Here is a 27,785-nt window from a genome sequence, read left to right as displayed (position 1 = left end):
TTTTTGGTGAACTTAAAATTATTGTTTGTGTCATAACTTAAATCCAAAGCTCTATTTGTTCAGTATGATTTTTTTCTACAGCCTACTTTTCACCATTTTTTTGTGTATGACGTATAGTAATAGAAACAAGAATCAGGATGTGTTTTCTGATAATTAAGTGAAGACAACTTTAAACAAGAGTATTTTGGGTAAATTTTTAGGAGTCATATGACCGTGTGGGATAAGTGGTAAGTTTAAAACCTGTTGTAGCACGTTTAAGGTTTCATTCTTATCTACATATAGTTTGACACCAGGCTCATCCTCTAGCCATGATTCCTTCTCTGTCCAAGTCATTTTCTACTATGGACTTATTTTGACCATCATGGATGTCGCTTATGGCTAGTTATGCATTTGATAGTGGCTGATCAAACAAGATTGGAGCCTTCAGTGCTTATTTGAGAATCTTTCCATTTCTTCTGTAATAGCCTTCCATCTTGTTCTATCAGTTTGTCCTCTGGGCCTGTTTCCATCACCAGATTGTGAGCAACGGTGATGATGTGTAATCTTGGTATCCAACACTTCTTGTACAGAGCCAAGAAAAAAAATCATGCAGGAGTTAACATTTTACATTTTGCTAGCGCCAGAATATGACTGTATTTGAAAATTGGACACAGAAGGAAACATGGCAGGAGTTGGTCAAAATTTTACTTTTCATTTGCTTCCTACACAGTGATATGAAAGTTGTGAAAATAAAAGCTTACCCAAAATGCATTTTTACGTTCTCTCCAGAAAACAGACAACACATCCTGGGTAGCAAACCTTGTTTTTATTTCTCTGTCACAGACATCAAACTGGGGCAGTTTTGCTCTTTGAACTGTGATGTATCCATTATACTGATGCTTAACCCAGTAAAGCCTGACCCATCAGAAAATACCCAGAAAAATTTATTTATTTATTTATTTATTTTTGGGAACTGAGATGTTTATTAACCTTTTTAACAAAATCCATTAAAAAAAAAAAAAAAAAAAATTCCCATATGAATTTCTTTATGATATTTTTTGTATCACATTTGATACATTGGGCAATTTTGGCAACTTTTTGCTCACAACAATGCTGATTTTAGATACAAAAGCTAGTTTTGTTCTATTTATTTTACTATTTATCATGCTGATGAAACAGAGGTCTCAGAAACTCATGTAGCAAATATGATGTAAATGGTTATATCGGGTTAAAGATGACTGTAGAATGAAAAGATTTTGGCTTCAGATTGTGACATCTGTAGTGAATGTAAAGTAGATGTGGTTGCAGTTTTTAACATGGCTCAAATGTGTTTTTCAGCCCTGAGAATTTGAATGTGGCTATCCCATGTACTTATAGAATTTATAGGGGCTCAGAAATACTAGAAAAGGTACAATTTCATCCCTGCCCTTTGTGCTTTAAGGGCCTGTAACTTGGAAAATATTCGCATTATGATGGTGGAATTTTGTATGGCTTCATTAAATAGACTGAAGTTTTGGTACAAAGAAAGCAGCTGATTCTTAGAGGCTCGGTTTTTTGTTTTTTTTTTTCCCAGATTTGGTTGCTTTTATTTGAAATGACCCATTATAAACATCACTTTCAGTCTGTCATTCGCTGTGGACGTGCGCCCTCCGCTGTCGCTCCTCCGGTACTGCACTCTGGCTGCTTCTGTCCAAGGTCCTGAAACGCTTTTCTAACTTCCATCTCCCTCATCTCGAGGCTGTTTCTGATTATTCTTCTCCTCTAGAACTAAAACATCGCAGCAGATTCCCACAGAGCTGCAGGGCTTCTCCACCTCCACCTTCCCGTCGACAGATTTCCACTGTCATCCTTTTAAACGGCTCAGCTGCTTTAATCCTGCCGGCTGACCACCGCGGATATGGGCACGCGTTTCTCTTAATATTCCTCGCCTTATTACGTGCCTGCGCAGATAAAAGGCAAAGTGCGGATTTTTTTTTTTTTATTATTATTTACTCGCATTAAGAAATTACCAGAAAGCGGCTTTAATTGGATTTCTAGGCTACAAGCAGGAGGCGGGCAGCAGAATGGCCCGCAGCCTCTCAGCTGCACCGACGCTCTGCGTGTGGATATGAAATGACAGGCTGCAGATGGTTCTGCTTTTATTTATTTATTTTACCCGGGAAAGTTGCGACTTTTTCAGGGCCAAGTTCATATCTGTGATCCATCGCAGATACACTGAGGAGTTGATGGTGCGTTTTTCTTAAAAGAGTCCGTGGTGTTGAACTACAGAAATGGACGCGGCAAAGAAAGGTAATGTGCAAAGTTATGCATAACAACATAATTAAGATTCACTGCACTGTATCCTCAATAGAAATAATAGAAATATGGAAGATGAAGACATTTGTAAAGGTCTTCTGATTGGTCATGTTAGTAGTAGGAGTTTTTCTTCTTTCAAAGTGACAGCATATACTTTTACAGTAACAGCTGGCATCATGTTCAAAATTTTCTTACTAGGACACACAGTTTAAGCTCTTTTCTGCCCATATTTTCTGGCTGCTCCTCTGTGGTTTGTTCACGGATGAGTTGATAAAAGCACCCGCAGGCTTATTCTCAGTGCAGGGCCTTGTCAGCAGGTGTTCATGTGCCTACTTGGGGATAGTACTGGGCTAAGTGCCACGCTGCTCCCAATAAAGAAGTAGGTCACATCTGGTCTTATAAGTTATCCTTTCCTAATTATGTTAGATAATAAAATGTGCGCTGAGACAAGAAATATAGACATGACCTGGCGTGACCTGGGCCTGAGAAGTGTGCTCTATAGAGTTTCACAGAAGGTTGTTGTGTTGTTTGTGTGAATCACCCACTGCTCTTCTAGCCAGGGGTTATCAGTTTCTACACAGAAGAAACACTTCCTCATTTGCTCACTTTACAACAGTTCATCTCATGCATCTTTAAGTGTGCTGTCCATAATGGAAATTTCATGTTCAAGATGCATGAACATTCAGAATATCATCCTCATTTTGTACTCTATACTTTTATTTTCTGACAGATGCCCCCCCTGGGGGAGATGCAGGCAAATCAGACACCCTGGGGTCAACTGGCTCGTCCAGAAAAAGAGGAGGGGGGGCCAAGAAGGCGATGCAGGCAAACAAATCCGCCCTCAGGGCCCCCCGAGCGCTGTGCTGCCTCACTCTGAGCAACCCCATCCGCATGGCAGCGCTGGCCCTAGTGGAGTGGAAATATCCTTTCTCTGAGTCTTGTCTGTGTTGACTCACGCAGTGTGTCTTGTTTGTTTGTACATACCCTCCTGCATGTGCAAGTGTGGCGATGTGTGAATGTGAATATGTTGGGATGGAGGTGTTCTTTGTTCTGTCGTGTTTGTTTTTACCAGAGAAATGCATCCACAAGGTCTGTTGTAGCTTTAACTTCAATTTTCAAGCCCTTTGATATTTTCATTCTGCTTGCCATTTTTGCCAACTGTGTTGCCATGGGTGTCACCAAGCCGTACCCAGACGATGATTCCAACGCTACAAACCACCAACTTGTGAGTTTTCTGTGAAGAGATATATACATTACCTTATTCCTTTGCATCATTTGGAGAGTTAGGACAACAGTAAATGTTATACCCAGCTTGGCACTACAGAAGATAGTGTTGCTCAAACATAAGTCAGGATGATGCAAACAAAACAGCCAAACATTTACCAACGAAGACTACAAGAAAGATCAATCTGCACCTTTAATATAGAAATTTCAAAATAAGGCAACAACAAAATGTAACTTAAGCAACAAAAATCGTTACATAAACACAAAATATAATGAATTAATAGGACCTTTTCCTACAGAAAAAAGGAAAAAAAATGGTACCAAAACAGATTTCAAGCCTCTATCCAAGAATTGAGTACCTATTACTTGTGCGTACTTGCCTGTAGTGTTAAATAGTCACATAGATTAAGAGACCAGATAGTGAGAGCACATGTGAGAGAGAAAGTGTTTGAAGAAAGAACTTATAAAGACCAACATGGAGAATGTCATGTTACATATTCACTTTGATTAAAGACAACTAAATGAAGGAGAGCTACTCCTTCAGAATATAATGAGGTCAGTGCTTAGTACTGTCAGCACATCTTCTTTTACACTTTATATTTTGTCACGTTCATTTTTTCTAAGAGCATCTCCTCTGGTTTTCCTGAGATCACTTTCATTCTAGGGTCCCCTGAGTCATTTGTAATGAAAGTGTAGGAAATGACAGTTTTAATGGTTTCTGGAAAAAAAGGAAAATGAGCATTTCAAAGGACAGGAGTCAGTAGGTGTTCTGTTGCAATTAGTGAGAAAGTGGGTGGGTGTGGTGGTGGGTGGTAATGGCATTAGAGGTAAAAAGTTGCGCTGTGACCTTAGCTAGGTGACCCTGTCAGGGATCATGATTGACTTAAACACCAACCATCTGCCTCTCCTCTCCTCCTACTCTCCTCTCTGTCTCCTATTCTTTCTCTTTTTGTGATCATTTTTCCTCAGCAAACTACAAATGGAACGATGGTCAAACTGAAACTAAATCACACTGAGAGTCATGTGACTGAAGAATAGTTTAATGTTTTTAAAACACACAGAAGTCACATTGTTGTTAATGTTATTGTATTGCTTGAAACAGTCCTCTTATAGTGTGCAGAGAGTGAAAGCCATTAGATATTTGAGTTAGGGTGAGTGTAGTTAAAAGAGTGGTGGACACACAGACACAAACATACTTACAGCAGGATACATGTTAGTAGATCCCTTTATTGGATTTCACAGAGGAGGTAATCTGACAGTTTAAGGTATTCCTCCTCGTGGGGACTTAATATCAGCTGTTATCACTGTTTTTAGATCAGATTTTTGGTGGGTTTTTCAGATTTTGTCAACAGCAGTGATCACCTGACTTTAAACCATCATCATTCCTGGATTATTGTGTGAGCTTGAGGTGAAGTGACAGTGATTAGGAGCATTAAGCTGAAGGTTAGACTTAAGCATGTGCTAGGCAGTGGGTTAAGAGGTTAGAAAGACACTGTTCAGCCCTTAATGAGTGTTCACTTGACTCTTTTCAGTGCATCAAGAAAAAACAAAACAGTTGCAATATGTGATAAAACCAATAATGGCTTCTAAATGTCAATATTATGAACTGAAAATAACGTGACATTTTGTTTTTTTTTATGATGTACTCAGTTTATTTCAGCCTCACCATCACCACTTTTTCTTTTGTCTTTTGTTGCCAGGAACAAGTTGAGTATGTCTTCCTCGTCATCTTCACCATTGAGACTTTCACTAAAATCCTCGCCTACGGCTTAGTCATGCACCCCAGCGCCTACATACGCAGCGGATGGAACTTGCTTGATTTCATTATCGTCATCGTCGGGTATTTTTATGCTTCACGCAGTCGCAGTTTCCATCTACAGATGTTCTGTCCGTAATGAGAACTGTGACGGCTGTGCTGTGACTCTGTGCAGGTTGTTCAGTGTGATAGCGGAGGGCATGACGGATCATAAGCCAGGAGAGGCCCATCATGCTGCAGGAAAACCCGGAGGCCTGGATGTCAAAGCTCTCAGAGCATTCAGGGTGCTGCGACCGCTTCGACTTGTATCTGGAGTGCCAAGTGCGTTTGTCATTCCTCGCAGCTTGTTTGTGTTTTTAATCCCACATGCACAACTAAAAAGTGTGTGTTTACCCCTGCCAGGTTTGCAGATTGTGTTGAACTCTATCATGAAAGCCATGGTTCCTCTTCTCCACATTGGTATGCTGGTCATGTTTGTCATCATCATCTATGCTATCATCGGTTTGGAGCTTTTTATCGGCAGGATGCACAAAACATGCTACTTCATTAGCACAGGTACCATCTATCTGTCTGTCTGTCTATCTATCTATCTATCTATCTATCTATCTATCTGTCTGTCTGTCTGTCTGTCTGTCTGTCTGTCTGTCTGTCTGTCTGTCTGTCTGTCTGTCTGTCTGTCTGTCCGTCCGTCCGTCCGTCCGTCCGTCCGTCCGTCCGTCCGTCCGTCCGTCCGTCCATCCATCCATCCATCCATCCATCCATCCATCCATCCATCCATCCATCCATCCATCTTTGAATTGTCCCTGCTTCATGGATGTACAGATTCAAAGACTGTCGCTCTCCTACTGTTTCCTGCTCCAGGTCTCATGGTGGAGGACGATCCGTCTCCTTGTGCATTTGCTGGAAGTGGCCGCTTTTGTGTCGGCAACGGGTCCGAGTGCAGGGGCAAGTGGGAGGGTCCCAATGGTGGGATCACAAACTTTGACAACATCTTCTTTGCCATGCTGACAGTTTTCCAGTGCATCACCATGGAGGGTTGGACCGATGTGCTTTATTGGGTGCGCGCACATCTTCCTAAATCCTCCATTTCTTTGTATTTGTTTAGTGATTGATCCTAATCTGCACTTTCAATCTCTCTGCACAGATGAATGATGCCATTGGCTACGAGATTCCGTGGATTTACTTTGTTTCTCTGGTCATCTTCGGATCATTTTTCATTATCAATCTTGTATTGGGTGTGTTGAGCGGGTGGGTAGTTGCTGCACTGCAGAAGAAACAAAGAAGCTGTTTGAAATTGCATCCATCACACATGTCTTTTCTGGTTTTGCTAAGTTTGATGAGTTTGTATTTATTTGCACAGAGAGTTCTCTAAGGAAAGAGAGAAGGCTGTGGCTCGTGGTGAGCTGCAAAAGGCTCAGGAGAGCAAGCAAATGGAGGAGGACATGATAGGCTACATGGACTGGCTCATAGAGGCAGAGGATGTGGATGAAGAAGGAAACAAACGTTAGTTAAATGCGTATTTTCAAAGTACAAACCTTAAAATCCCAACATCAACATTCTGTAGTTGTACATTTATACATAATGCACTTCTGTGTCTCTGAAGGTGCTGCAATTGCAAAGAAAAAGATGATGAAGAAGTTCGGCTGGTACAAACACAGTGAGGATGGAGGAGGTATGTCAGCTCGCACTGACTCTTTCTATGTTTGTTATATTTGATGCTCTCCTAACAGCCAGAACTTCTGTGTGTGTTCAACAGAGTCAGACTCTGATGATGATATAGCTTATCTCGATGATGACAACGGCTTCTGCGCTTCTCTCATGTAAGGCAGCAGAGAAATGTTCATTATTACCATGCAGGAAGAGATAGTGTCATTATATTAATGTCTTTCTTTCTCATTTTCTTTCTTTCTTAGGGCAAAGTTGATGGCCAATAGCTTCTGGTAAGGTTTTTATTGTAACACAGTGGATATAAAAAGTTTATGTGGCAAAGAGAATTAACTTTCAGAGAAGTAGTCAGGGCATAATAATACATTATAGCATAGTTAGGCTGTCATTTCATATAAATTAGTTGAACAATGAAGTTCTATTTAAATACAGATAGATGGATGATAGATATATTAGATTAATTTTATTCATTTTAGCCTTACAGTTGTGGGGTAGTTACTGACTGAACAAGGGAATGTTTTTTTTTTCAGGTGTAAACTAATGCTTTTATAAAACTATACTTAAATATTATCCATATTATATCATATCTTATAGTTTTGTTGCACTGGAAATTAATTAATCAAATCACTCTGAAACAACAGCTACTACTAAAGCCTTTTCCTGCAAATGCGGTTCTTCATTCAACACGCTATTTCCTCTGTTTTTCAGTGACCAGCTGTGCCAGTTGAACCACACTTTCAGGAAGAACTGCCGCGTTGCAGTCAAGACCACAAACTTCTACTGGCTGGTTCTTCTGCTGGTGTTTCTCAACACAGTGGCCAGCGCCTCTGAGCATTACGGACAGCCGAAGTGGCTCACGGAAATGCAAGGTAGTAATACACTGGTGCTTTAATTCTAACCTTTGATCAGTTTTTATTTTTCTTGGTCCTAACCACAACTGCTATGATTTAGAAGGAATCAAAATTAAAATATGACCTCTCTGTCCCCCAGAGCGAGCCAATAAGATCCTGCTGCTGCTGTTCACTCTGGAGATGCTGATGAAGATGTACGCCTTCGGTCTGCAGATCTATTTCATGGCGCTGTTCAACCGCTTTGATTGCTTTGTGGTGTGTGGTGGCATTCTTGAGACACTGCTGGTGGAGTTGGATGTCATTCCGCCCATCGGCATCTCTGTGCTGCGCTGCATCCGACTGCTCAGGATATTTAAGATGACTCGGTAAATGCTACCAGAGCTCTAGAATGACACCACTTATTTAGATCCGTCTTCATTTTCCTGACATGTTTTCATGCTCTCTTGTCATTTCCAGACACTGGGCTGCTCTGTCAGATCTGGTCAATTCGCTGCTCAACTCCATGAAAGCTATCTGCTCCCTTCTGCTCCTGCTCTTCCTCTTCCTCATCATCTTCGCCCTGCTGGGGATGCAGCTGTTCGGAGGCAAATTCAACTTTGACGAAACTCAGATGAAGAGAAGCACATTTGATTCATTCCCTCAGGCTCTGCTCACTTGTTTCCAGGTGATTTTTCATTTACAGAATATCTCACTCACGTTTCTGTGTATTATAGCTCCCTCCCTCTCTCTTTCTAATGGTATCTCTCCTCTTGGATGATCTTTTGCTGCAGATCCTCACCGGAGAGGACTGGAACGCTGTGATGTATGACGGCATTATGGCATACGGAGGGCCGATCTTCCCTAACATGGTCGTGTGCATTTATTTTGTCATCCTCTTTGTCTGCGGTAACTGTATCCTTTTCCAGCAAATGACAAACACATCAACAATGCTTCTGATCCCAGTGCAGTGTGAACATTAAGATTAAGCCCTTGATTCCAAAAAGAACAAATCTCCTTGACGTTGTGATCAGACATCCTGCTCAATGTCTTCTTGGCTATCGCTGTCGACAATTTGGCAGGAGGTGGAGGGAAGAAAAAAGTCGAGTAAGTTTGAGAGTGTGAGAAAATTTGTGATTAGCTTATGCTTTTATTTGCTGCTGCATTTACACCGATCAGTTATTTTAACCACAACATACTAACATTTGTTTATTCAGAGAGAAAAAGGAAGAGGAAGAAGAGTGGGATGAGGATGAAGAGAAAGAGGATGAAGATGCAGGGGTAACTCATTCCTAAATCTGTTCCTGCATCTCATTGGACATTTATAGAAGCAAAGTAAGTTACAACAGATGATGTTTTGTCTCGAGTGTAGAACGAGGAGGATGACTGGCAGGAAAACGAGGAGCTGCGAGCCATCGAGGGACTGGAGGGTGAGTGTGATGGACGTCTTCCTGCCACAAGAGGTATTAACCACACTGATGAGGAGTGATTGAAACTGTCTCTCCTGTTTGCTCTTTAATGTAGGCGTTGCTCCATTAAAACCAGAGTTCTCCGGGCCCAAAGAAAAGATTGTACCAATACCTGATGGAAGCTCCTTCTTCATTCTCGGAAAGAAAAACTGGTAATTTTAAATGATGCATGTCCCACATACATTGAAATGATTAAGCACATTTGCTTGAGGACTGTATTCAAATACAATATTTGGGTACAGTTTTGAGGTACTTTACTTAAAACTTACCACATTGCATTTTTATCAACTATGGATGCTGTATCTTGCAAATCTCAAAACTCAAACATGTTATTAGAAAGCTCTCTCTTCAGTGAGATATATACAGCTGTTCATTCCACTGCATTTCAGAGGAAAGTATTGTGCTTTTCTAGTTGATTTCATTTATTTAGCAGCTTGAGATACTTTTAAGATGAAAATTTTATGCAGGGGATAATATAACAGACATTAATGCTTTAAATCTGATGTATTGTTAAAGATTAAAACTATGGTTTCTGTCTTGTTTAGATTTTTTTTTTTTTTTTTTTAAACAAAAAGCACATTATCTGTAATGGTTTGAATCAATAAATGTTCAAATAATTCAATATCTCATCAAAAATTGAATATTAGAGAAAGCCCAAAAACAGATTTGTGGATCAGAACTTATTTTGTTGCTTCTCCCTCAAATCTATCTGCTGTCCTTGTACATAAAACTGTATATAAAGTAGTTCAAACTGCAACAGCTGCAACAATAACATGCTGCTGACACAGTGATGCTTTACTATTAATAATCTAATGATGTGATTTAAAACAATAACAATACATAGGAGAGGAGGGAAAAACAAATGCTTTTACTTTAATAACTACATTTTGCTTGTAGTTTTATGTAAATAGATTTTTTGAAGCAGGACTTGGATTGTATTTTTACATTGCTGCGTTGGTACTTTTACTCAAATAAATAATCTGGATACTTCTTCCACCACTGCCCACATTTACCCCAAGAAATGACTGAAATATATGCCGTAAGACCGAAGCATTGCATGTGATTTACCTCCATTTCTTCATTCTTCAGTTTACGAGTCGCCTGCCACAACCTCATCCATCATCCCTACTTCACCAACTTCATCCTCATCTTCATCATCCTCAGTAGTATTTCACTGGCTGCCGAGGATCCCATAAAATCCCACTCATTCAGAAATATTGTAAGCTTCACCTACATCTCCTCTTGCAAACATTCTGTCACGTTGCCCTCGTGTTCACCAGCTCATAAAGACCATCTTCACGGTTAACAAGACTGACAGCTGATTTGTCCCCCTCAGGTGCTCGGATATGCCGATTATGTATTCACTTCGGTTTTCACTGTGGAGATCGTACTAAAGGTAGCAACTGCTGGAACTGACAAAATGAAGTGGAAAATAATGTGCTATATAAAGAGTGTGTAGTCCGAAAGTTCGTGGCAGCGCAACTAGTTTCTAACGTTGTTTCTTTGCCTCCTTGCTCGTGTCTAGATGACAGTCTACGGAGCTTTTCTGCACACCGGCTCCTTCTGCAGAAACGCCTTCAACCTTCTCGACCTGCTGGTTGTCAGTGTGTCACTCACATCTTTCTTCCTACAGTGAGTAGATACTCGTGTAACACAAACTGCACACTGTTCTCTTCTAAATCAGTCGCAGTCACTACTTGTGCTGCAATCTGTGAAAGCAGGGAAGGGTAGAGATTTGAAAAAAGATATTATGTTTGCCCGGTGTAGTTTTATACTTTATACTCTCTCGTTCTAAATCAGATCTGTCGATTTTTTTTATCATTTATTACCTAAAAAATCTGTCATTTGTTTTCTAAATATATTACTTTGTTGTTTTCAGCTCAAGTGCGATCTCTGTAGTGAAGATTCTCCGAGTGCTTCGAGTGCTCAGGCCTCTTCGAGCCATTAACAGAGCAAAGGGCCTGAAGGTAAACAACTTTCTGTCCTTCTTTCTTAATTTATATTGAATGTTTGCTGTTTATACAGTGTATATTGTTTGTTGCTGTTTAAACACATTGGTTTTATTGTGTGTATGTTCACAGAATGTGGTCCAGTGTGTGTTTGTGGCGATCCGCACCATCGGCAACATCCTGATTGTCACAACGCTCCTTCAGTTCATGTTTGCTTGTATTGGAGTGCAGCTGTTCAAGGTGCATGTTCACACTTTCAGCCTTGTAATTTCAGACCTATCAGTGTTTTTAATGGTATAAGATGTGGACACTAAAGTATAGTCTTTTTCACTTCCAATACCAAAAAACAAGAAAGCATTTTTTTTATTTTTGCTTTAAAATCCAAAACTCAAATATACATTTAACCCCTTGACGCCCATTGTCGCAAATTTGCAACACTTTTATTCAGACTGCAGCCAAGACAGTGTATCCCTTCCCCTAATGCCGGTTTGTGCATATTCAGTATGTACCTCGGAACCTTTAGCAAGCACTGGTTTCTTGTAGGACTGGTCAGAATGGGACCTAATTATTATATATCTGTTGTTATTATTATATATCTATGTATCTATGTTGTATGTGTAATAGGTAAATTAATAATCTCCACTTATCTTAGCATCAGCTGGAAAGCAAAAGCACACTTTTTTTTATTATTATTTAATTGGAAATAAATTTAGGCATCAAGGGGTTAATGAACTGTGTTTTCCACTTTTCAATGTTAATGGACATCAAAAAAATGGGGAAAAAATGCTTTCAGTTCTTTTTTGTTATTGGTTTTGGTTTGAAATGCAAAAGTGGGCCCATTTTCTGTTAGCTCGTTGTTAGTTTAAGTCAACACAATGAACAATGAGCTTGTTTTCTGTTTTTATTTTTCATTGTTGTTGGTTTAAAATAGAGAAATGAAAAATGGACCAGTTGTCAGTTTTTTGTTGATATTCAAAACAGCTGGGTTTCTATTTTATTGTTATTGTTGGATTAAAATAGAAAAACGTTTCTGTTGTTTTGTTTTGTAGTTGATGCTGGTGTATAACAAACAAATTAAAGTGGCCCGTCTTCAGTTTTCTGTGTTTGATGGAAAAACAGATTATACTTCGACCTATTAGTACTTATTCCCAGACCATTAAACCTCTCTGTGTTTGATGTTGCAGGGCAGATTCTACAGCTGCACTGATGAAGCCAAACACACTCCAGATGAGTGCAAGTCAGTTTTCTTTCTTCGTACAACATAAAGCCACTGATAATTTCTTAACACACAGTTTGTTTTCTAAAACATGTTTGTATGCCTGATTTCAGGGGAACTTTTGTGGTCTACAAAGACGGAGACATGAACCATCCCATGGTTAGAGAGCGGATTTGGCAGAACAGCGACTTCAACTTTGACAATGTGCTGATGGGCATGTTGGCTTTATTCACTGTGTCGACATTTGAAGGCTGGCCACAGTGAGTAATAACTTTAGTTTCTTATGGATAAGGCTGCTTGTTTTTATTGTTAACAAATCCCATTTCTGTACTTTCCTATTACTCTTCTTACACTGTCTGCTATTCCTTAGTCACTAATATATAACCAGGGTCTCTCTGTTCATTCTTGTGAATGATATTTCTTGAATGCTTTGAAGGAGTTTCTTCAAATTTGGCACAAATGTTTACTTGGACGATGAACTGATTAGATTTTGTCCGTCAAATGTCACTGTCGCATGTTTCTGGCTTTAGCTCAAGAATTGACTTGCTAATTATTGTAACATTTCACACGAATGTCTAATAGGTTCAAATGATAAAGTGGTGGCATTTTATATCCAAAAGGTTAAAGCTCAGCTGTGATATCACAATGTTATGCAGAGAGCTTTTTTAGTCATTATCAGCAGCATAACTCAGAAACAAAAGAATATATTGTGACCACGTTTCACATTTGATGGGAAGTGGATTTTGATGACATTAACCTCCATCAGTTAAATTCCTTCAGAAACTCACATTAATCTGGACAGACGTAGACGTAAATTGCAATTTCACTGGATGGCAGAGGTAGGCTAATTTTAAACAGCTCACTAATTCCCTAAAAGAGCAAAGCACTAAGCATTACATCACTGAAACAGGAGCGATTGGTGCAGTTGTTTGGGACTATTTTCAGCTGCAGGTTAATTTACATTTGGTTCCTAAATGACTGTGGGATAATTCAGTGAAGGATATTAATGAAGTAACATGCATTCCTCTCTATAGAAAGAGTTGGATGTTGGTTTCATTCCATCTTTATAAAATTTAGATTGTCATCATTCTTATTCTGTAGGCTTTATATGTTTTAAATCAATGTTTTACCATAAATTATGACCTTGTCTTTGATTTTTTTGTTTGTTTGTTTGTTTAAAGGCTCCTTTACCGGGCTGTGGATGCCAATGCCATAAATCGAGGCCCTATTTACAACTACCGAGTGGAAATCTCCATCTTTTTCATCATCTACATCATCATCATTGCCTTCTTCATGATGAACATATTTGTGGGTTTTGTCATCATCACATTTCGAGAGCAAGGAGAAGCCGAGTTCAAAAACTGTGAACTCAACAAAAATCAAGTTAGTAATTTAATGCAATCTGATTTTTGATCTTAGTTGTGGTTTCTCTCTATGTTATTATTCATGCTCTTAAATGGGCAGTATGTTTGTTTCATTGTTTCAAACCATCAGTGTTTTCTTGTTTCTTTTCGCCCCTCACAGCGTCAGTGTGTGTATTATGCACTGAAAGCTCAACCTATAAAGATTTACATCCCCAAAAACCCATCCCAGCTCAAATTCTGGAAGATTATCAACTCCAGTCAGTTTGAGTACGTCATGTTTGTTCTTATTCTGGGAAACACCCTCACTCTGGCTGTTCAGGTACCTTTTCACACAAACCTCTCATCAAACACAGAAATGTTCAATCTGTTTCAGTGTTGTGACTTTGTGAAGTTGTTTCTCTCTTAGCATTACGAGCAGTCCAAACTCTTCACCTCCATCATGGACATCCTCAACATGATCTTCACTGTGGTTTTCACCATAGAGATGATAATCAAGTTACTGGCCCTGCGGGCTCATGTGAGGTTTCCACTCACTTCACTTTGACAACAGCATTCACCACAATTCCCTCCACTGTTCACTTTCAATCTGTTTTTTATTCTTCTGTGCAGCACTATTTCATCGATCCTTGGAATTCATTTGATGCGTTGATTGTCGTGGGGAGCGTGTTGGACATTGCAGTCTCTGAGTTTAGCGTAAGTTTGTTCACACTTTGATTTTCAGAAAGCAACAAAAGAAATGCGTATACGATATACGACAGAAATGAGCACACCCCTGTGAAATATCACTTAAATGTCAAATGATTCAAAAGTGTGTCACCTCTTAATTACCATGTTATTTCTAATTTAACAAGAAGAATGTTTTATCTAATGAACAATCACAAATATTCTTTTAAATGACTATATTGAAAATACAGAGCCCAAAGTAGAAACTTAGTGCAACCAAAGTGAATACATTTGTAACACACACGTTAGGATGTTTGTGATCAGCGAAAACAAAATTGGATACACCTGTGATTTCCAGCAAGCCTAAGTGAGTGCACATGCTTATAAAATAACCTGTGAACACCAGAACTTTCTTTCAACCTATAGGCTGTGACTATCTGCATCTCTGCGTCATGGTTCCTCTTAGAAAAGATTGACCAGAGGATCAGAAAAATCTGATTTTAAGACCTCGCAAAAATAGAAAGGAATACAGAAAGGTCGCTGACCAACCAAAATTCAGTGGAAACACAATTACACCATTAGTCAGGAGGTAAAGAACAAATGATAGTACCTCTAACCATATCCTCAGTGGTCATCCTCCTGTAATGACACCGCATACAAGGTGCTTCTTGTACATTCTAGTTCTGAAAAACAGACTTGGCACAGGTGTTATCGCTGTAAGTTATAGTTTCACGGACAGCTGAGACGGTGCACAGGACATTACATAACATTAACCTGTATGGACAGTGTCTAAGAAAAACACTCTTGCTTGCTTTTTGACACAAAACTGCAAGATTAACTTTGCCAAAGGACAGGTAAAGATGCCTGATGAATACTAGGAGCACCTTCTCTGGTCAGATGAGATTAGAATAAATTTGTTTGTCTCAGATTGGGTTTGCATGTTTGGTATGAACCTGGTCAGGACTACCACAGTGAATGCATCGTCCTGACAGTGAAGCATGATGATACAGAGAATGCAAAAGGTCTTTTATAGCTGAAAACATTAATGCCTGTTGGTGTAAACAAGAGTTTCTAAGAAGAAAAAAGTATCAGCTACAGCACCACAACAGTTAAACTTCTATTTAAAATATGCCACAGTTATTTTTATGTAACATTGTTGAACAAATCTGTACACTTTTTGCCTTGTCTTGATGGCTTTTTAATTTCTTCCCTCCTGCATGGCGTCTGTCTGTTGTTAACTACCTGAAATACTGATCCAGGGAGGAGGCGGCCACGGTGAGGTAAGAACTGAACGCTGGCATTGACACGCTGATTGTGTTTTAGGACTGAGATATTGTCTCTTTGTTAGATGTGTAACACAGACATTTATTTATCTAAAACATATTAAAATGTAGTGCACCTCAGGCTTCCACAAAACACTCACATTATGCTTTCATACGAGTTTCATAGTGACTGCTGATGATCCTTGTGATCATCTTACAGTTGAAATAAATGGGGCTTACCTTGATGTCCTTTTATTGCCACCAAGTGTACAGTTTTAATATTACATCAAAGATGGCCAGAAATGTTGTAGGAAGCTTCATATTGTATGTAATTGGGCTTAAATAGATATAACTATGCACTTGTCCTTGTAATTTGAACTACTGGATAAGAAAAGTGATTGGTTCTCCAGTAATTTGGTCCAACTTTCATTTGTGTATTAACTCAGCCCTTGTGCTTAGAACTGAATTGAGCTTGTAAACCATAAACACTCTCTGCTGAAATGTGTATTTCTACTGTGATCTGAGGCAAATAAAGAAGTGGCATCTATTTTGTCCTCCTTAACTGGAAAATTTCAAATGTGCTGCCTTTTTAAAAATATTTTTATTTTGGATTACAGTTATTAGATTTTAGGTTTAACACAGATTTTAACAGATCTCATTTCATTGCAACTTGTTTTTTTTTTTAAAAGCAGATTTACCTTTTTGTCTCTTCTAGGGTGGCGGGAAAGGAGAAAGTGGAAAAGTGTCCATCACGTTCTTCCGTTTGTTCCGAGTGTTGAGGTTGGTTAAACTGCTCAGCAAAGGAGAGGGCATTCGAACTCTCCTCTGGACTTTTGTCAAGTCTCTGCAGGTCAGTGCACCGCTGAGCAAATATAAAATCCACATAAATCAAAAGTGTGTCTTGACCCTTTTATAATAAGCTGCTTTTCTATAACTGTGGTCTTTTATCTGCTCAGGCTTTACCTTACGTTGGCCTCCTCATCGCTATGATCTTTTTCATCTACGCTGTGATCGGCATGCAGGTAAGTGTTTCTTATTAAAACAAAGGGTTTTAATCAGATTAAATCATTTCTGTTTCACCGCTGATCATAATTAATGATCAAAACTAGGTCACAGGACTGTAGTTCACTGGATTATTATTAAATCAATCCTGTACTTTTCCTCTCGTTCTTTTCATCGTCTTTATAAATTTCTTTACTGCACTTAATATTTTTTCTTGTTTTTATTGCTTTACCTCTTTATTGTTGAATTACAGCTCTTTTAAAGCTTTGCTAATAATGTTAACATGATAGTAGTGCCAATTAAGCAGACTGAATCAAAATGAAACTAAAATCTATCCTTTGTTTTTAAATGTTTCTCATCAAGTGCATTGACTGTTTTAATTTTAGACGTTTGGGAAAGTGGCCATTGATGACGACACTCACATCAACAGAAACTGCAACTTCCAGACTTTCTTCATGGCTGTTCTAGTGCTTTTTAGGTGAGCCATCTCAGCAAGAAACAGGCATTTTCTAAACATGTTGATATATCACTCTGCTTTTTTCAGATAATACCAGAATATATGCTGCTTTTATGAAGAACTTTTATCGTGATACATTTATTTTTAGCTCCAAGTTTTGTTCCAGCACAAGATTTCTTTCACTGGCGAGAGTCTAGAAGGTCTAGATGTCAGTGTGTGAGTAATGGATAAATGAAAACGCTGCCTCCTGCCTCCTCGTAGGTGTGCCACAGGAGAGCAGTGGCAGGAGATCATGTTGGCAGCTCTGCCTGGCAGACGCTGTGACCCAGAATCTGACACTGAGCCTGGTGAAGAGTTCAGCTGTGGTAGCAACTTGTCCTACATCTACTTCATCAGCTTCTTCATGCTCTGTGCTTACCTGGTGAGTGAAGCCTGGGAGGATTAAGGCCGATTTATTGTTTTAATCGCTTCCTTCTTAGATCGTTTGTAGTAAAACACGTTCCCTCTTCTGGAACACAGCCTCTTGACTCCAAATTAAATTTAGGTATAATTAATTCAGACTTGTGTTTTATAGACTCTCTGGTCCAGTGGAATCAAAGTCAGATGAAAGCAGTGAGGATAGTGTTACAACAGCAGCATTTTAAAAGCTTACCCTGTCTTCTCCAGCTCCCAGCTCTTCAGTGAACTCCCATCCATGGATTTTATTAATCCAGACAGCAGACCCAAATCACAACATCCTGAGCTCTAAAAAGCTTAATGAATCTATAAATGTTGTTCTTTTTTTCCATTTTCAAGGGCCACTAGTAAAAAATGTGTCTTCTGCTGGAGCCATTCAATCATTAATATCTGTCCTCATATATGTGTCAATATGTGTCCTCACTAAATTTCATGACAGCAAAAGTTAGATTTCTGGAGATACTGAACAGTTAATATGGCCTCTAAGGTAAGACATTTTTTAGGTTAAAACATGAAAATTCACAGGTCGGAAAACATTTGAAATTCTCAATATTCTGTTAAAATGTTTTACAAAGCCTTTTTTGGGCACTAAAATCTTAGACAGTGCAAAAACATATTCTGGATGAACCAACACAGACTGACCCAAATGCTACAAACTCAAGCTTAAACAGCAATAATTTCCTCTCTTTTATATTAAAACTCTGTAATCCTTCACATTGTATTTCTGATCCAGTACATGTATTTTAAAATGTCCATTTAATCCTGCTCTGAGTTTGATCCTTTTCTCAGTCTAAGCTGCCTTGTTGCTCCTTAAAGAAAGATTTACACCAACAGTGTGCAGGTTCATGTTCAGTCTGTCTCTTCTTGTGTGTCTTGAACTCCTTCTATGGTTTCTTCTCTTGTGGACAGCTGACATCCATCAGTCTGTGTGTGGTCTCCGACCTTTAGCAGCAGCTAAAATAGAACAAGACCCCTGTGTCCTGCTGGGTTTTGCTGTATTCACAAAACAGGGTGGACAGACATGCATATCATGGCTCTTTATGAAAGATCAATCTCATTAACTCATACATCTAGTATCAAACATCTGCACAGAGACTCACTGATGCAGCATTTTCACTCAGATTACATGAAATGATTATACTCACAAATGCATGTTTTGTTTCTGTGCTCCTTTCAGATTATCAACTTGTTCATTGCTGTTATCATGGACAACTTTGAATATCTAACAAGAGACTGGACAGTGCTGGGGACTCACCATCTGGATGAGTTCAAGAGAGTTTGGTCTGACTACGATCCAGAGGCCACGTAAGACTAATTTTCTTTCATCCTCTTCTGTCTACACAAAGGTTTTCCACCCTCATTCCCACTGTTTCTGTATCTGTGTTATCAGCTCTGTGTTCATCTCCCTCTTGCAGAGGTCGTATAAAACACATTGATGTGGTCACTATGCTGCGCAGGATTCAGCCTCCTCTTGGTTTTGGAAAACTATGTCCTCATCGTGTTGCTTGCAAAGTGAGTAAACACACATTCAGTGCTTCACACTCAATGGAAGGAACAGAAATAAACACATGGATGTGACTCCTTCTGCCTCATCTTGTCCTCTCAGAGACTGGTGGCTATGAATGTCCCGCTGCATGCTGATGGGACAGTCACCTTCAACGCCACTCTGTTTGCTCTGGTGCGAACTTCACTCAAGATCAAGACTGAAGGTTCGACCTCCTATAAATGCACAAACGCAGAACATCACGCAAGCTCAATGTGCTTGTATGAGACTAGCTCACTTACAGGCATCAGGGTTTCATGTGAGGATCTGTTCTTCCTCTCAGGCCCCATCGACCAGCAGAATGAAGAGCTGAAGCTGATTATTAAGAAGCTCTGGAAACGCACAAAGCCTAAGCTCATCGATGAAGTCATTCCTCCCCCTAGAGGTACACCACAAAATTACAAAGCTGTCTGCCATGATGAAGAAAAGAAATATTAAATGAAGATTTTACTTTTAAAAACAGAGCTGAAAACTACAATATATATTATATAAATCTCACTATCCAGAGAAATGGTTTAGGATTCATTGAACAACTATCTAAACAGTCAGTTTTTCTTTTTCTTTTTCTTCAGGGGATGAGGTGACTTGTGGGAAATTCTATGCCAGCTTCTTGATTCAAGACTATTTTAAAAAGTTCCGCAAGAGAAAAGAGAGGGAGAGGAAATCCAAAAAGAAGGACAAAGCTGCTTCTCTGCAGGTAATTTGTGTCAAAAACAAATTCAATTCCATCTTCTTCTCTTTCATTCTCACTCTTTTTTATTTCTGAAAGTTTAACTGTGGATATAAAGACTTCTCCTACATCACTGAAAAGTCCACTTTTGTGTGTGTACTCAGAGTTTAGTGTTTTCACATCACACTTGTGTAAGTTGAATATTAACCCACCTTGGCTTCCGGATATATTTTGATGTCCGAAAATCATTGGTGGAAGAAGTACTCAGATCTTGTATTTCAGTAAAAGTAACAACACTGTGCTGCTGAATTACTACAAGTAAATGTCTTGCATTCAAATTTTTACTCAAATAAAAATACAAAAGTATTGCTATCAAAATAGATTTAAAGTACCCAAAATAATAGTACTCATTAAGCAGAGTGGCTCATTTTAGAATAATGTAATATTTTTTTATTATAATTATGCACGCATTACTATGTTTGTTACTTTAATGAATCAGCTGATAAAGGGGAAAGGGATTTAATTTTTTTTTTTTACTGCTGGGTAGTTTGTAAACGATTCCCTATGGGGCGCCCAATGGAGTTTTATCTTAATCTAATAATAATTATTGGAATTTGTTGACCATATTTTGTATTGTTAATCAGAATATGCAAGGTACCTGGTAAATAAATTTACCAAATGAATGTAGTTTGAGTCAAAAGTACAATGTTGTGCCTCTAAATTGTGGTGGAGTAGAAGTATAAAGTACCAGAAAATTGAAAAACTCACTACCCTTAAATTGAATTTAAGTACATTACATAAATAAGAAAACTTAGTTACTCTACACCACTGCACAAAGTTAGTTTTGAACAGATTTACCACGGAGAAACCTTCTCTCTTCAGATGCAGAGTTTGATATTGTGGTTTCAAATCATTGTACTGTCTAGTAAAGCGATAAGTCAAAACATTTTTGAAAAAGTGGCGCTTGGATATGTGCTAGACAATCATTTTTAACCGATATTTGTGTGCCCTTAGCAAGGGCTGCGGACGCTGCAGGACTTGGCTCCAGAGATGCGTTTGGCGATGGCCTGTGACCTGGAAGAGGAGGAGGCCACAGAAGGAGAGATGACCGCCGATGAGATATTCGACAGTGGAACTTCAGCGAACACGACTCCCGCCAGCACTCCAATGCCTCGTCTAGACATGCTGGTGGAGCAGACGACGGTGATCGTCGAACCAGAGCCCAAGATCTCCAATGGGGGCGTGATCACCGAGCAGGTGACGGGTTTGCAGGAGCACCAGAGACCAGGATCAGACCTGGCAGGTCTAAACATTGTGACAGAGCAGCCTGTGAGGTCTCAGCCTCTGCCCTTCAGGTAATAGAATAAATTCACACGTTGGTACTATAATCCTTGAAAGCCAGGAGTTGTTTCCTGACTCGCCTGTTCTCTCCGCTTCTCAACTAACAGAGCTGACTCTGTGACTGAGCTGCCTCCTCCTCCTCCTCCAGAAGTGTCAGATGGAGGAGAAGTTGGAGTTGAAGCACCAATTGTTCCAGCTGCAGAAGGAGTTGAGCAGGTTTACAACAGTGAAGGAGATGCTGCAAGTCTAGCATCAGTAGACAGGTAAGAAATAAGGAAGAAAGTCAGAAGAGAGATTAAGTATAAATGTCATGGATGATTAATGACAGGAATAATTCAGCATTTTGGAAAAGTATTTGTATTTGCTTTCTTGCCAAGAGTTAGATAAAACAATCAGTATCCACTCCAAGTCTAACCCAGACCAGAAACAAAGGGGAAACAGCTAGTAAAGTATAAAACTCTACCTTTAACATGTTTTATTTTGTTGTCCATTTCTGTGATTTTGTAGATATGTGTATCCAGAGGCTGTCTCTCCTGTACCACCCGAGACAGGCTATAATGTCCAGAGTCTGGAAAGGGCGAGCAGCATTGGAGAAACACCTTATGACACTCATCATAACAACGGCTTTGTGAGCAACGGTTACAGCGACACGAACATGAACGGTGGAAGTGTTGGCGCAAGTCCCACTCCCTACGCAACAGAAGCATACAATGGGAACGGATACACAGGCTACAATGGGAATGGCAGCATCATCAGCACCAATGGAAATGGAAGTACGATGAACGGCTGCAATGAAAATGGCAGCGCTGTCAGTGGTTACAACGGGAACGGCTACAACGGAAATGAGAACAGCGATGCGCAGTTTGTCAGGAGACGACTGCTTCCTTCCATACCCAAAGGTGAGAAACTTACACCTTCATTTAGTTTCTTTTTTTTTCTTTTTATTCTTAACTTTCTGAACCCTGAGTAATTTTAGAGAGTTTTCTGGTCCAGTCACATTTTTACTTACTGTGGGCTCATTTTTTAATGTAGTATGAAGTCCTGCATCTCTATGGAAACAGCACGACCATGACTAAGAGTAGAGAGAACTCAAACATGTCATCTGTGCAGAATGACACAATTATGGTGCCAGCACATCTTTGCTTATTTTTTTTTTCACAAAATTGAAAAAAAAAAAAGCAGAAAATTTACAGATACATCAGTGTCCATAAGGCTTATCAATACTGGAAAAAGGCAACTTTGCATACTGTAGATATTTTATGACTTACTCTTTAAATTCCATATGTGTCTCCTATCTGCTCCCTAAACACAGCCTGTAGTTCAACCTAGTTCAGCCTGAATTTTTGTCATGTGACTTTTGGGTCACAGTTAAGTGACTTTTTTGTTTTTTACAAGACGGGGTTAGGGAAAATAGTTACAATTTTTACAAATTATTAAGATTAAAGTGATTTTAATATAATATCTCGATTTTAAGCTTAGATTTAGATAGGCTGTCATCACGCCTGATTAGTTCAAGGACTGTAGGATTTTTTTTTCTACAATTTCTGGCTGTGATAGTCTGATTGGTGCTCTTTTTTTCTCAAGAGAAAGTGCCTTTTAAGTATACCCCAGGTTATGGAGTTTAGATGGCATGCTATTGAGCCGGCATACAGCTACAATAAAGTACAAAGTAATATTTCAAGCAAAAATACCAAATAGTTTATTGTTTCAAATTCTCAGATGTGAGCATTTGCTGCTTGTCCTCATCTTACATAAACTGAATTTCTCTGGGTGTCTTGAGCTTGAACACGTGCCGGGTATGTTTTACTGCTCGCTGGTGTTTTATGGCCCAAACAAACAATCAATACGTATCACAATATTTCTCCAACACAGCTGAGAAAACTGAGTTGTTCATATTCCTTTCCTGAACATATTTGCAGTCGGTGTTTATTCATCTAAACCCATCAGACTCTGTGTAGCTAGAATAATGAGAATATACTCACTGCTTACTTTCCTCTTCTGTGGAATGGTTCAATATATACAATAGGCAAAGTAGCCCTGGGATCCTAAATTTTCTTTCTGTGTCAGTTGCTATAAATGTGCAGCACTAAAGTAGACTGGAATAAGTCATTCCAACTGACATAAAGATTATCTTCACATCTCATTGTAGAGATTCTCATTGTCAATCAGCACATAAATGGATGGTGACTAGATATCCAGGCCTCCTAATGGATTAATCTAGACATGGTGATGCTAAATGTCTCCAAACAGGGTTGCAGTTTTGCACCTAGCTCAGTTTTCTAACACATCCACCTGCTTATTGTTTTCAGGTCGTAAGCCTGCCTTTAACTTCCAGTGTCTGAGGCCACAGAGCAGCGTGGACGACCTCCCCATCCCAGGAACCTACCATGGGAACACGTCTCCATCCAGATCTCGTCTACAGGTAGAACAATGGCACACACACTGCGAAAATGCTAGTGTTCATACACAGAGGACGCATTCCAGTGTTCATGCTACTACAGTGTGGGCCATAAGTTTCCATAGGAAAAATAAACATTTTATATTGGACAACCATTTGTATTTATATAATGTGCTCTATATGATTACCATTGTTTCAAAAACACATATTAATACGTGTTTTCTACTGTTGATAAACTTGCATTAGCACAGTTGAAGTTATGCTTGTAACGGCGTTGGTGATACGTTCCTTTAGATGATTTATGTCTCGTATCTTCACCTGATACACCATGGCCTTCAAGTGCCCCCAAAGATAGCGTCAAATGTATCTTTTAGGTTATCTGAAGCATAAAAAAATATACATTATACATTTTTCTATGTATATAAAATTATGGCCCACCCTGTAGACTATATAGTAGGCAACAGTAGGCATACAATACATAGTATGTCAGCTGCAGTATGCCAGAAGTGCCCGGATTGCTCTGTACATCCAGCCAGATTTTGCAGTTTTCTAGCCAGCAAACACAATCCTCTGTACAGTTACATCACATATGTCACAATGTCTTGTATGAGTATAAACAAGCTTGAGCTGCCGAGAACACACAGACAGATGACAGCTAATTTTGCACTACAGAATGCAACAGTCAAAGTTTGAGGCACAGTATTATGATAAAGCAGTGTGTGCCAGTCATATGAATACGGCTTGAAACAGTCCGTCCTTTGTGAAGGCAGCGGTAGTACCTACTTAAAGTTCAAAGAATGCAATTTGGAGTGTTTCTCATCTTGATTCACTGGTCTTCTTCTTCTGTCCTCTGTCAGACCCAGCACAGTCTGGACTCACGGCCCAGCAGCGTTTCTTCGATGTCATCCGCCTCCTGGGTGAACACAACAGCAGCTGGCGCCACTCCTGTTCCAGGAATAATTGCCCCCTCAGGGCGCAGGGGCAAGCTCATCTACACTCCTATGATCCTGGTGGACGGAGCCACCGGTACCAGTCAGCCGCTGTGGAATGACGGATCTGCCAGCCTCCCAGCAGGACGTCGACCCGGCTGGTACCCCGGTCAGACCAGGACCTTCACAAGCGTCAGGATGCCGCCTCCTGTCAGCCAGGGCTTCGTAGACAAAGGCAGCGCAGACAGTCTGGTGGAGTCGGTGAGTAATCGAAGAGCAGGGTATTTTCGTGACCCAGAAAAATATAACAGCCAACCCTCTAGCAGTTGGGTTTAGTGGGTTTTTAAAGCTAAAACCAGTGTTTTCCACCTATATCTGGTGGCATTTTAATAGCTAGAGTAAAAGATAGGTTCACAATTTTTAAGTCTGACATCAAACATTGCTTAACAGAGGAGATTTTCTGCAACTGGACTGCAACTTTGAGAGATATTGTCTGGATGTGACAACCTGTTGATGGCTTTAATTTGCTACAGTTGATTTTTAGAATAGCTATTTAGCCAAAACCAGGATTGGAGAGTTTGTTGTAATCGGAATCATATGAGGAAGGCAGCTTTTAATGGCCAGCATTAGTAGGAGGAATGATTACAGCAGGTATAGTGGTTTCACTGTTAATACATACATGCTTACTATTGTTTAAGACAGAGTAGAAGATTGTGATCCCGTCCTTTAAGATACTTGGATATCCTTGCTTTGTTATCTACTGTAAATACCACCCAAGCAATAACAACAGGAAGATTATTAACAGTAAAAAGATTATTCTAATTCTGAACAGTTTCTCACTTATATATCTGTGCAACATTTTAAAATGTTCTTAGAGTGATTTAATACCTGTCATTCTTCTAATGCACCTTAAATCCACTCGCTGCCTCGCTGCTGTTTATATTGCGACAGGAGGAATAAAGAAACTAAGTTGCTGCTTGCTGGTGACAGCACTGTATTTCAATTTGACTAAGTGGCTCTCAGCTGATCAAATTCCGTGTGCATTGAACATAACGAGAGTCAGACTTGCACGAATGAGAGGCTGACAGCAGAATCTTTTCTTATGTTACTGTTTTTCTCACCAACAACAGATCTTGATCTCCGAGGGTCTCGGCATCTACGCTAGGGACCCAAAGTTTGTGAACTTTGCCAAGCGGGAGATTGCAGAAGCCTGTCACATGAGTCTGGATGACATGGAGAACGCTGCTGCCGACCTGATAGCACGAGGAGCCAGTCAGTCCATTTCCCGCTTTGAGGACGAGCTGGCCGACGAAATGAACTGTGTGATTTCTTACTGAGATCAGAAACATGACAGAGTGAATTATGAAGTTTGTAAAAAAAAAAAAAAAAAAAAAAGATCAAAATCTTTCATGTGTTGAACATCCTACAAGGTATATTTTACTTTTTTGTGAATGCCAAAACACACACACACACACACACACACACACACACACAGATTTTGAGAGCACATGTCAGCGTGCAGCAGGACTCAGCTGATGAACATTTTGACTGCAGTGTTTTACAGAAGAGTCCTCTGCGGTTCTCAGCGTTACTACTGCAAATTACAACAAAGGACTATTTTTTGCATTGTACTCTGGTTTTGTACTGTACTTGAATTGTTGTCACTTTGTACACATGTATTCAGCCACAATCAGCACAAATAATAATCTGTAAAATAGGAATATATTAAACTCATACATGTAGCTCAATAATACTTTTTACACAGATTGTGAGTTTCCAGCAGCATTAGCTATTTTAGAGAAATATTTAAATACATTGAATATCCTCTAAGATGCAACTTGCACATGTAAAGCAAAACTATCTAAATTACATTTTTGATTTATTGTGACTATCTGGGAGGTAGCGGATGTGAACAAATAAAAAATAATGTTTTCTCAAGTGTATTATTTTTTTCTTGTGCAGTAACCGTGTGTCGTTCCAATCAGTGCACTTGAGCTCAAAGGTTCTTTATTTTATCGCGGATGTAGAAAGCCACAGTGAAATGTAATCAGCAAATTACATAATCAGCCATTAATGGACCAGCAGATGGCCGACATCTGGGTTTCACTTCCCCCTTTAAACAAAAGACACGTCTAAAGCGATAAGTCATGCATGTGCATTGTTCAAGGCTGTTGTGGTGGTGTGATGTTATGAACATGACAGTTTACATGACTGTAAAATCCTAGTGGATTAAATGGAGACTTAATTTGGGAGGTCCAGTTTTTCATTTGTGGATTTTTATTATCTCCTTTTATGTTCTTAATAATGTTTAATCAGGTTAGTGGATGCGGAAACCGCGGATCCAAATCATGCAGCTCTAGAGCCATGGATAGCTGCAGAAGAAGAAAAGAGCACAGAGAGCAAAAAACAAACTATAGGAGACAAAAAGTTAATGACATGCAATTATGGGATGCAAATGTATGGTGAAGTTCTCAGTGCATCATGGGAAATTCCCCCAGCAACCTATTTCTATCGCTGCATTACTAACGGATGGTGCAGGGTCAATCTAAGCAGCCTTAAATATCAATTTTATCAAAAAAAAGCAAGGTTTAAGCAGAGACTGTGTCTCTTCCACAGCAGAGGAGCCACAAGTAAAGCTGCAGTATGACAGCAAAGTGTTTTACCAGAATGATATGATACTTTGAGATCTTCAAAATAAAACCAAGCTCATTCATTAAGAACTTTGTATGTGAGGAGGAGAAATTTAAATTCCATTCTGGATTTTACAGTGAATCTAACATGAGAGAAATATTGCTGGTTCCTGTCAGAACTTTTGGATTTACAAGACTTTTCCTTGAATTATTGCGACAACAAGGAATTATATTAGTTCAACCTAGAAGTAAGTTTACTTATTTGTTGTTTGGGACCCAAAAGTAAAAAACAAAAGTACTAAAAATTGATAATTTCATGTTTTCACATATGTATTCTCCCACAAAAATGTCTCAACTGAGAAGCCATTTTAAGGCTTCAATATGTCCACAGATATAACTCCAACAGATGGTATATTTGGTGAAGACACAGACAATTGTTTCTAGCAAATTTAAAAGACTAAATTGCTCTACCAGAGGCAATAATTATTGGCCCTTGAAAACTGAGGAAAGAGGCTGATATTAGGGCCCCAGAAAATTCCTGTAAGTGTGTGTGTATATATATATATATATATATATATATATATATATATATATATATATATATATATATATATATATATATATACATATATATATACACATATATATATATATATGGATGTATCCATATTTTCTACTTAAAATAAAGTC

General features: G+C 39.2%; 1 protein-coding gene across 2 annotated transcripts; it reads left to right on the top strand.

Annotated features, from left to right (window-relative positions):
* The first annotated feature begins 101 nt into the window (after window positions 1-101).
* On the top strand, window positions 102-26,403 carry cacna1fa (calcium channel, voltage-dependent, L type, alpha 1F subunit a). Of its 2 annotated transcripts, XM_035956361.2 has the most exons (47): window positions 102-2,268; window positions 3,005-3,194; window positions 3,394-3,499; window positions 5,199-5,338; window positions 5,430-5,575; window positions 5,657-5,809; window positions 6,116-6,312; window positions 6,399-6,502; window positions 6,615-6,757; window positions 6,858-6,926; window positions 7,011-7,074; window positions 7,168-7,194; window positions 7,628-7,788; window positions 7,910-8,135; window positions 8,227-8,434; window positions 8,541-8,661; window positions 8,781-8,853; window positions 8,964-9,027; window positions 9,119-9,176; window positions 9,271-9,367; window positions 10,305-10,434; window positions 10,552-10,611; window positions 10,741-10,847; window positions 11,095-11,182; window positions 11,297-11,404; window positions 12,349-12,401; window positions 12,494-12,640; window positions 13,562-13,763; window positions 13,905-14,063; window positions 14,151-14,261; window positions 14,354-14,437; window positions 15,667-15,687; window positions 16,385-16,519; window positions 16,626-16,691; window positions 17,058-17,149; window positions 17,390-17,549; window positions 18,762-18,889; window positions 19,000-19,096; window positions 19,191-19,293; window positions 19,411-19,512; window positions 19,700-19,824; window positions 20,812-21,152; window positions 21,246-21,401; window positions 21,646-22,037; window positions 23,448-23,560; window positions 24,394-24,726; window positions 25,596-26,403. In XM_035956361.2, the coding sequence occupies exons 1-47, from the start codon at window positions 2,250-2,252 to the stop codon at window positions 25,800-25,802; spliced, it is 6,186 nt and encodes a 2,061-aa protein (XP_035812254.1). In that variant the 5' UTR covers window positions 102-2,249; the 3' UTR covers window positions 25,803-26,403. The 2 variants fall into 2 exon arrangements, with proteins under 2 accessions (XP_035812254.1, XP_035812250.2); XM_035956357.2 differs by having other exon boundaries at window positions 19,191-19,512.
* Window positions 26,404-27,785: the final 1,382 nt, after the last annotated feature.

Source organism: Amphiprion ocellaris, chromosome 8 (genome assembly GCF_022539595.1).
Source record: "Amphiprion ocellaris isolate individual 3 ecotype Okinawa chromosome 8, ASM2253959v1, whole genome shotgun sequence".
Taxonomy (NCBI): domain Eukaryota; kingdom Metazoa; phylum Chordata; class Actinopteri; family Pomacentridae; genus Amphiprion; species Amphiprion ocellaris.
The sequence above is the reverse complement of the archived record's forward strand: the minus strand, read 5'-3'. Positions and strand labels throughout refer to the sequence as shown.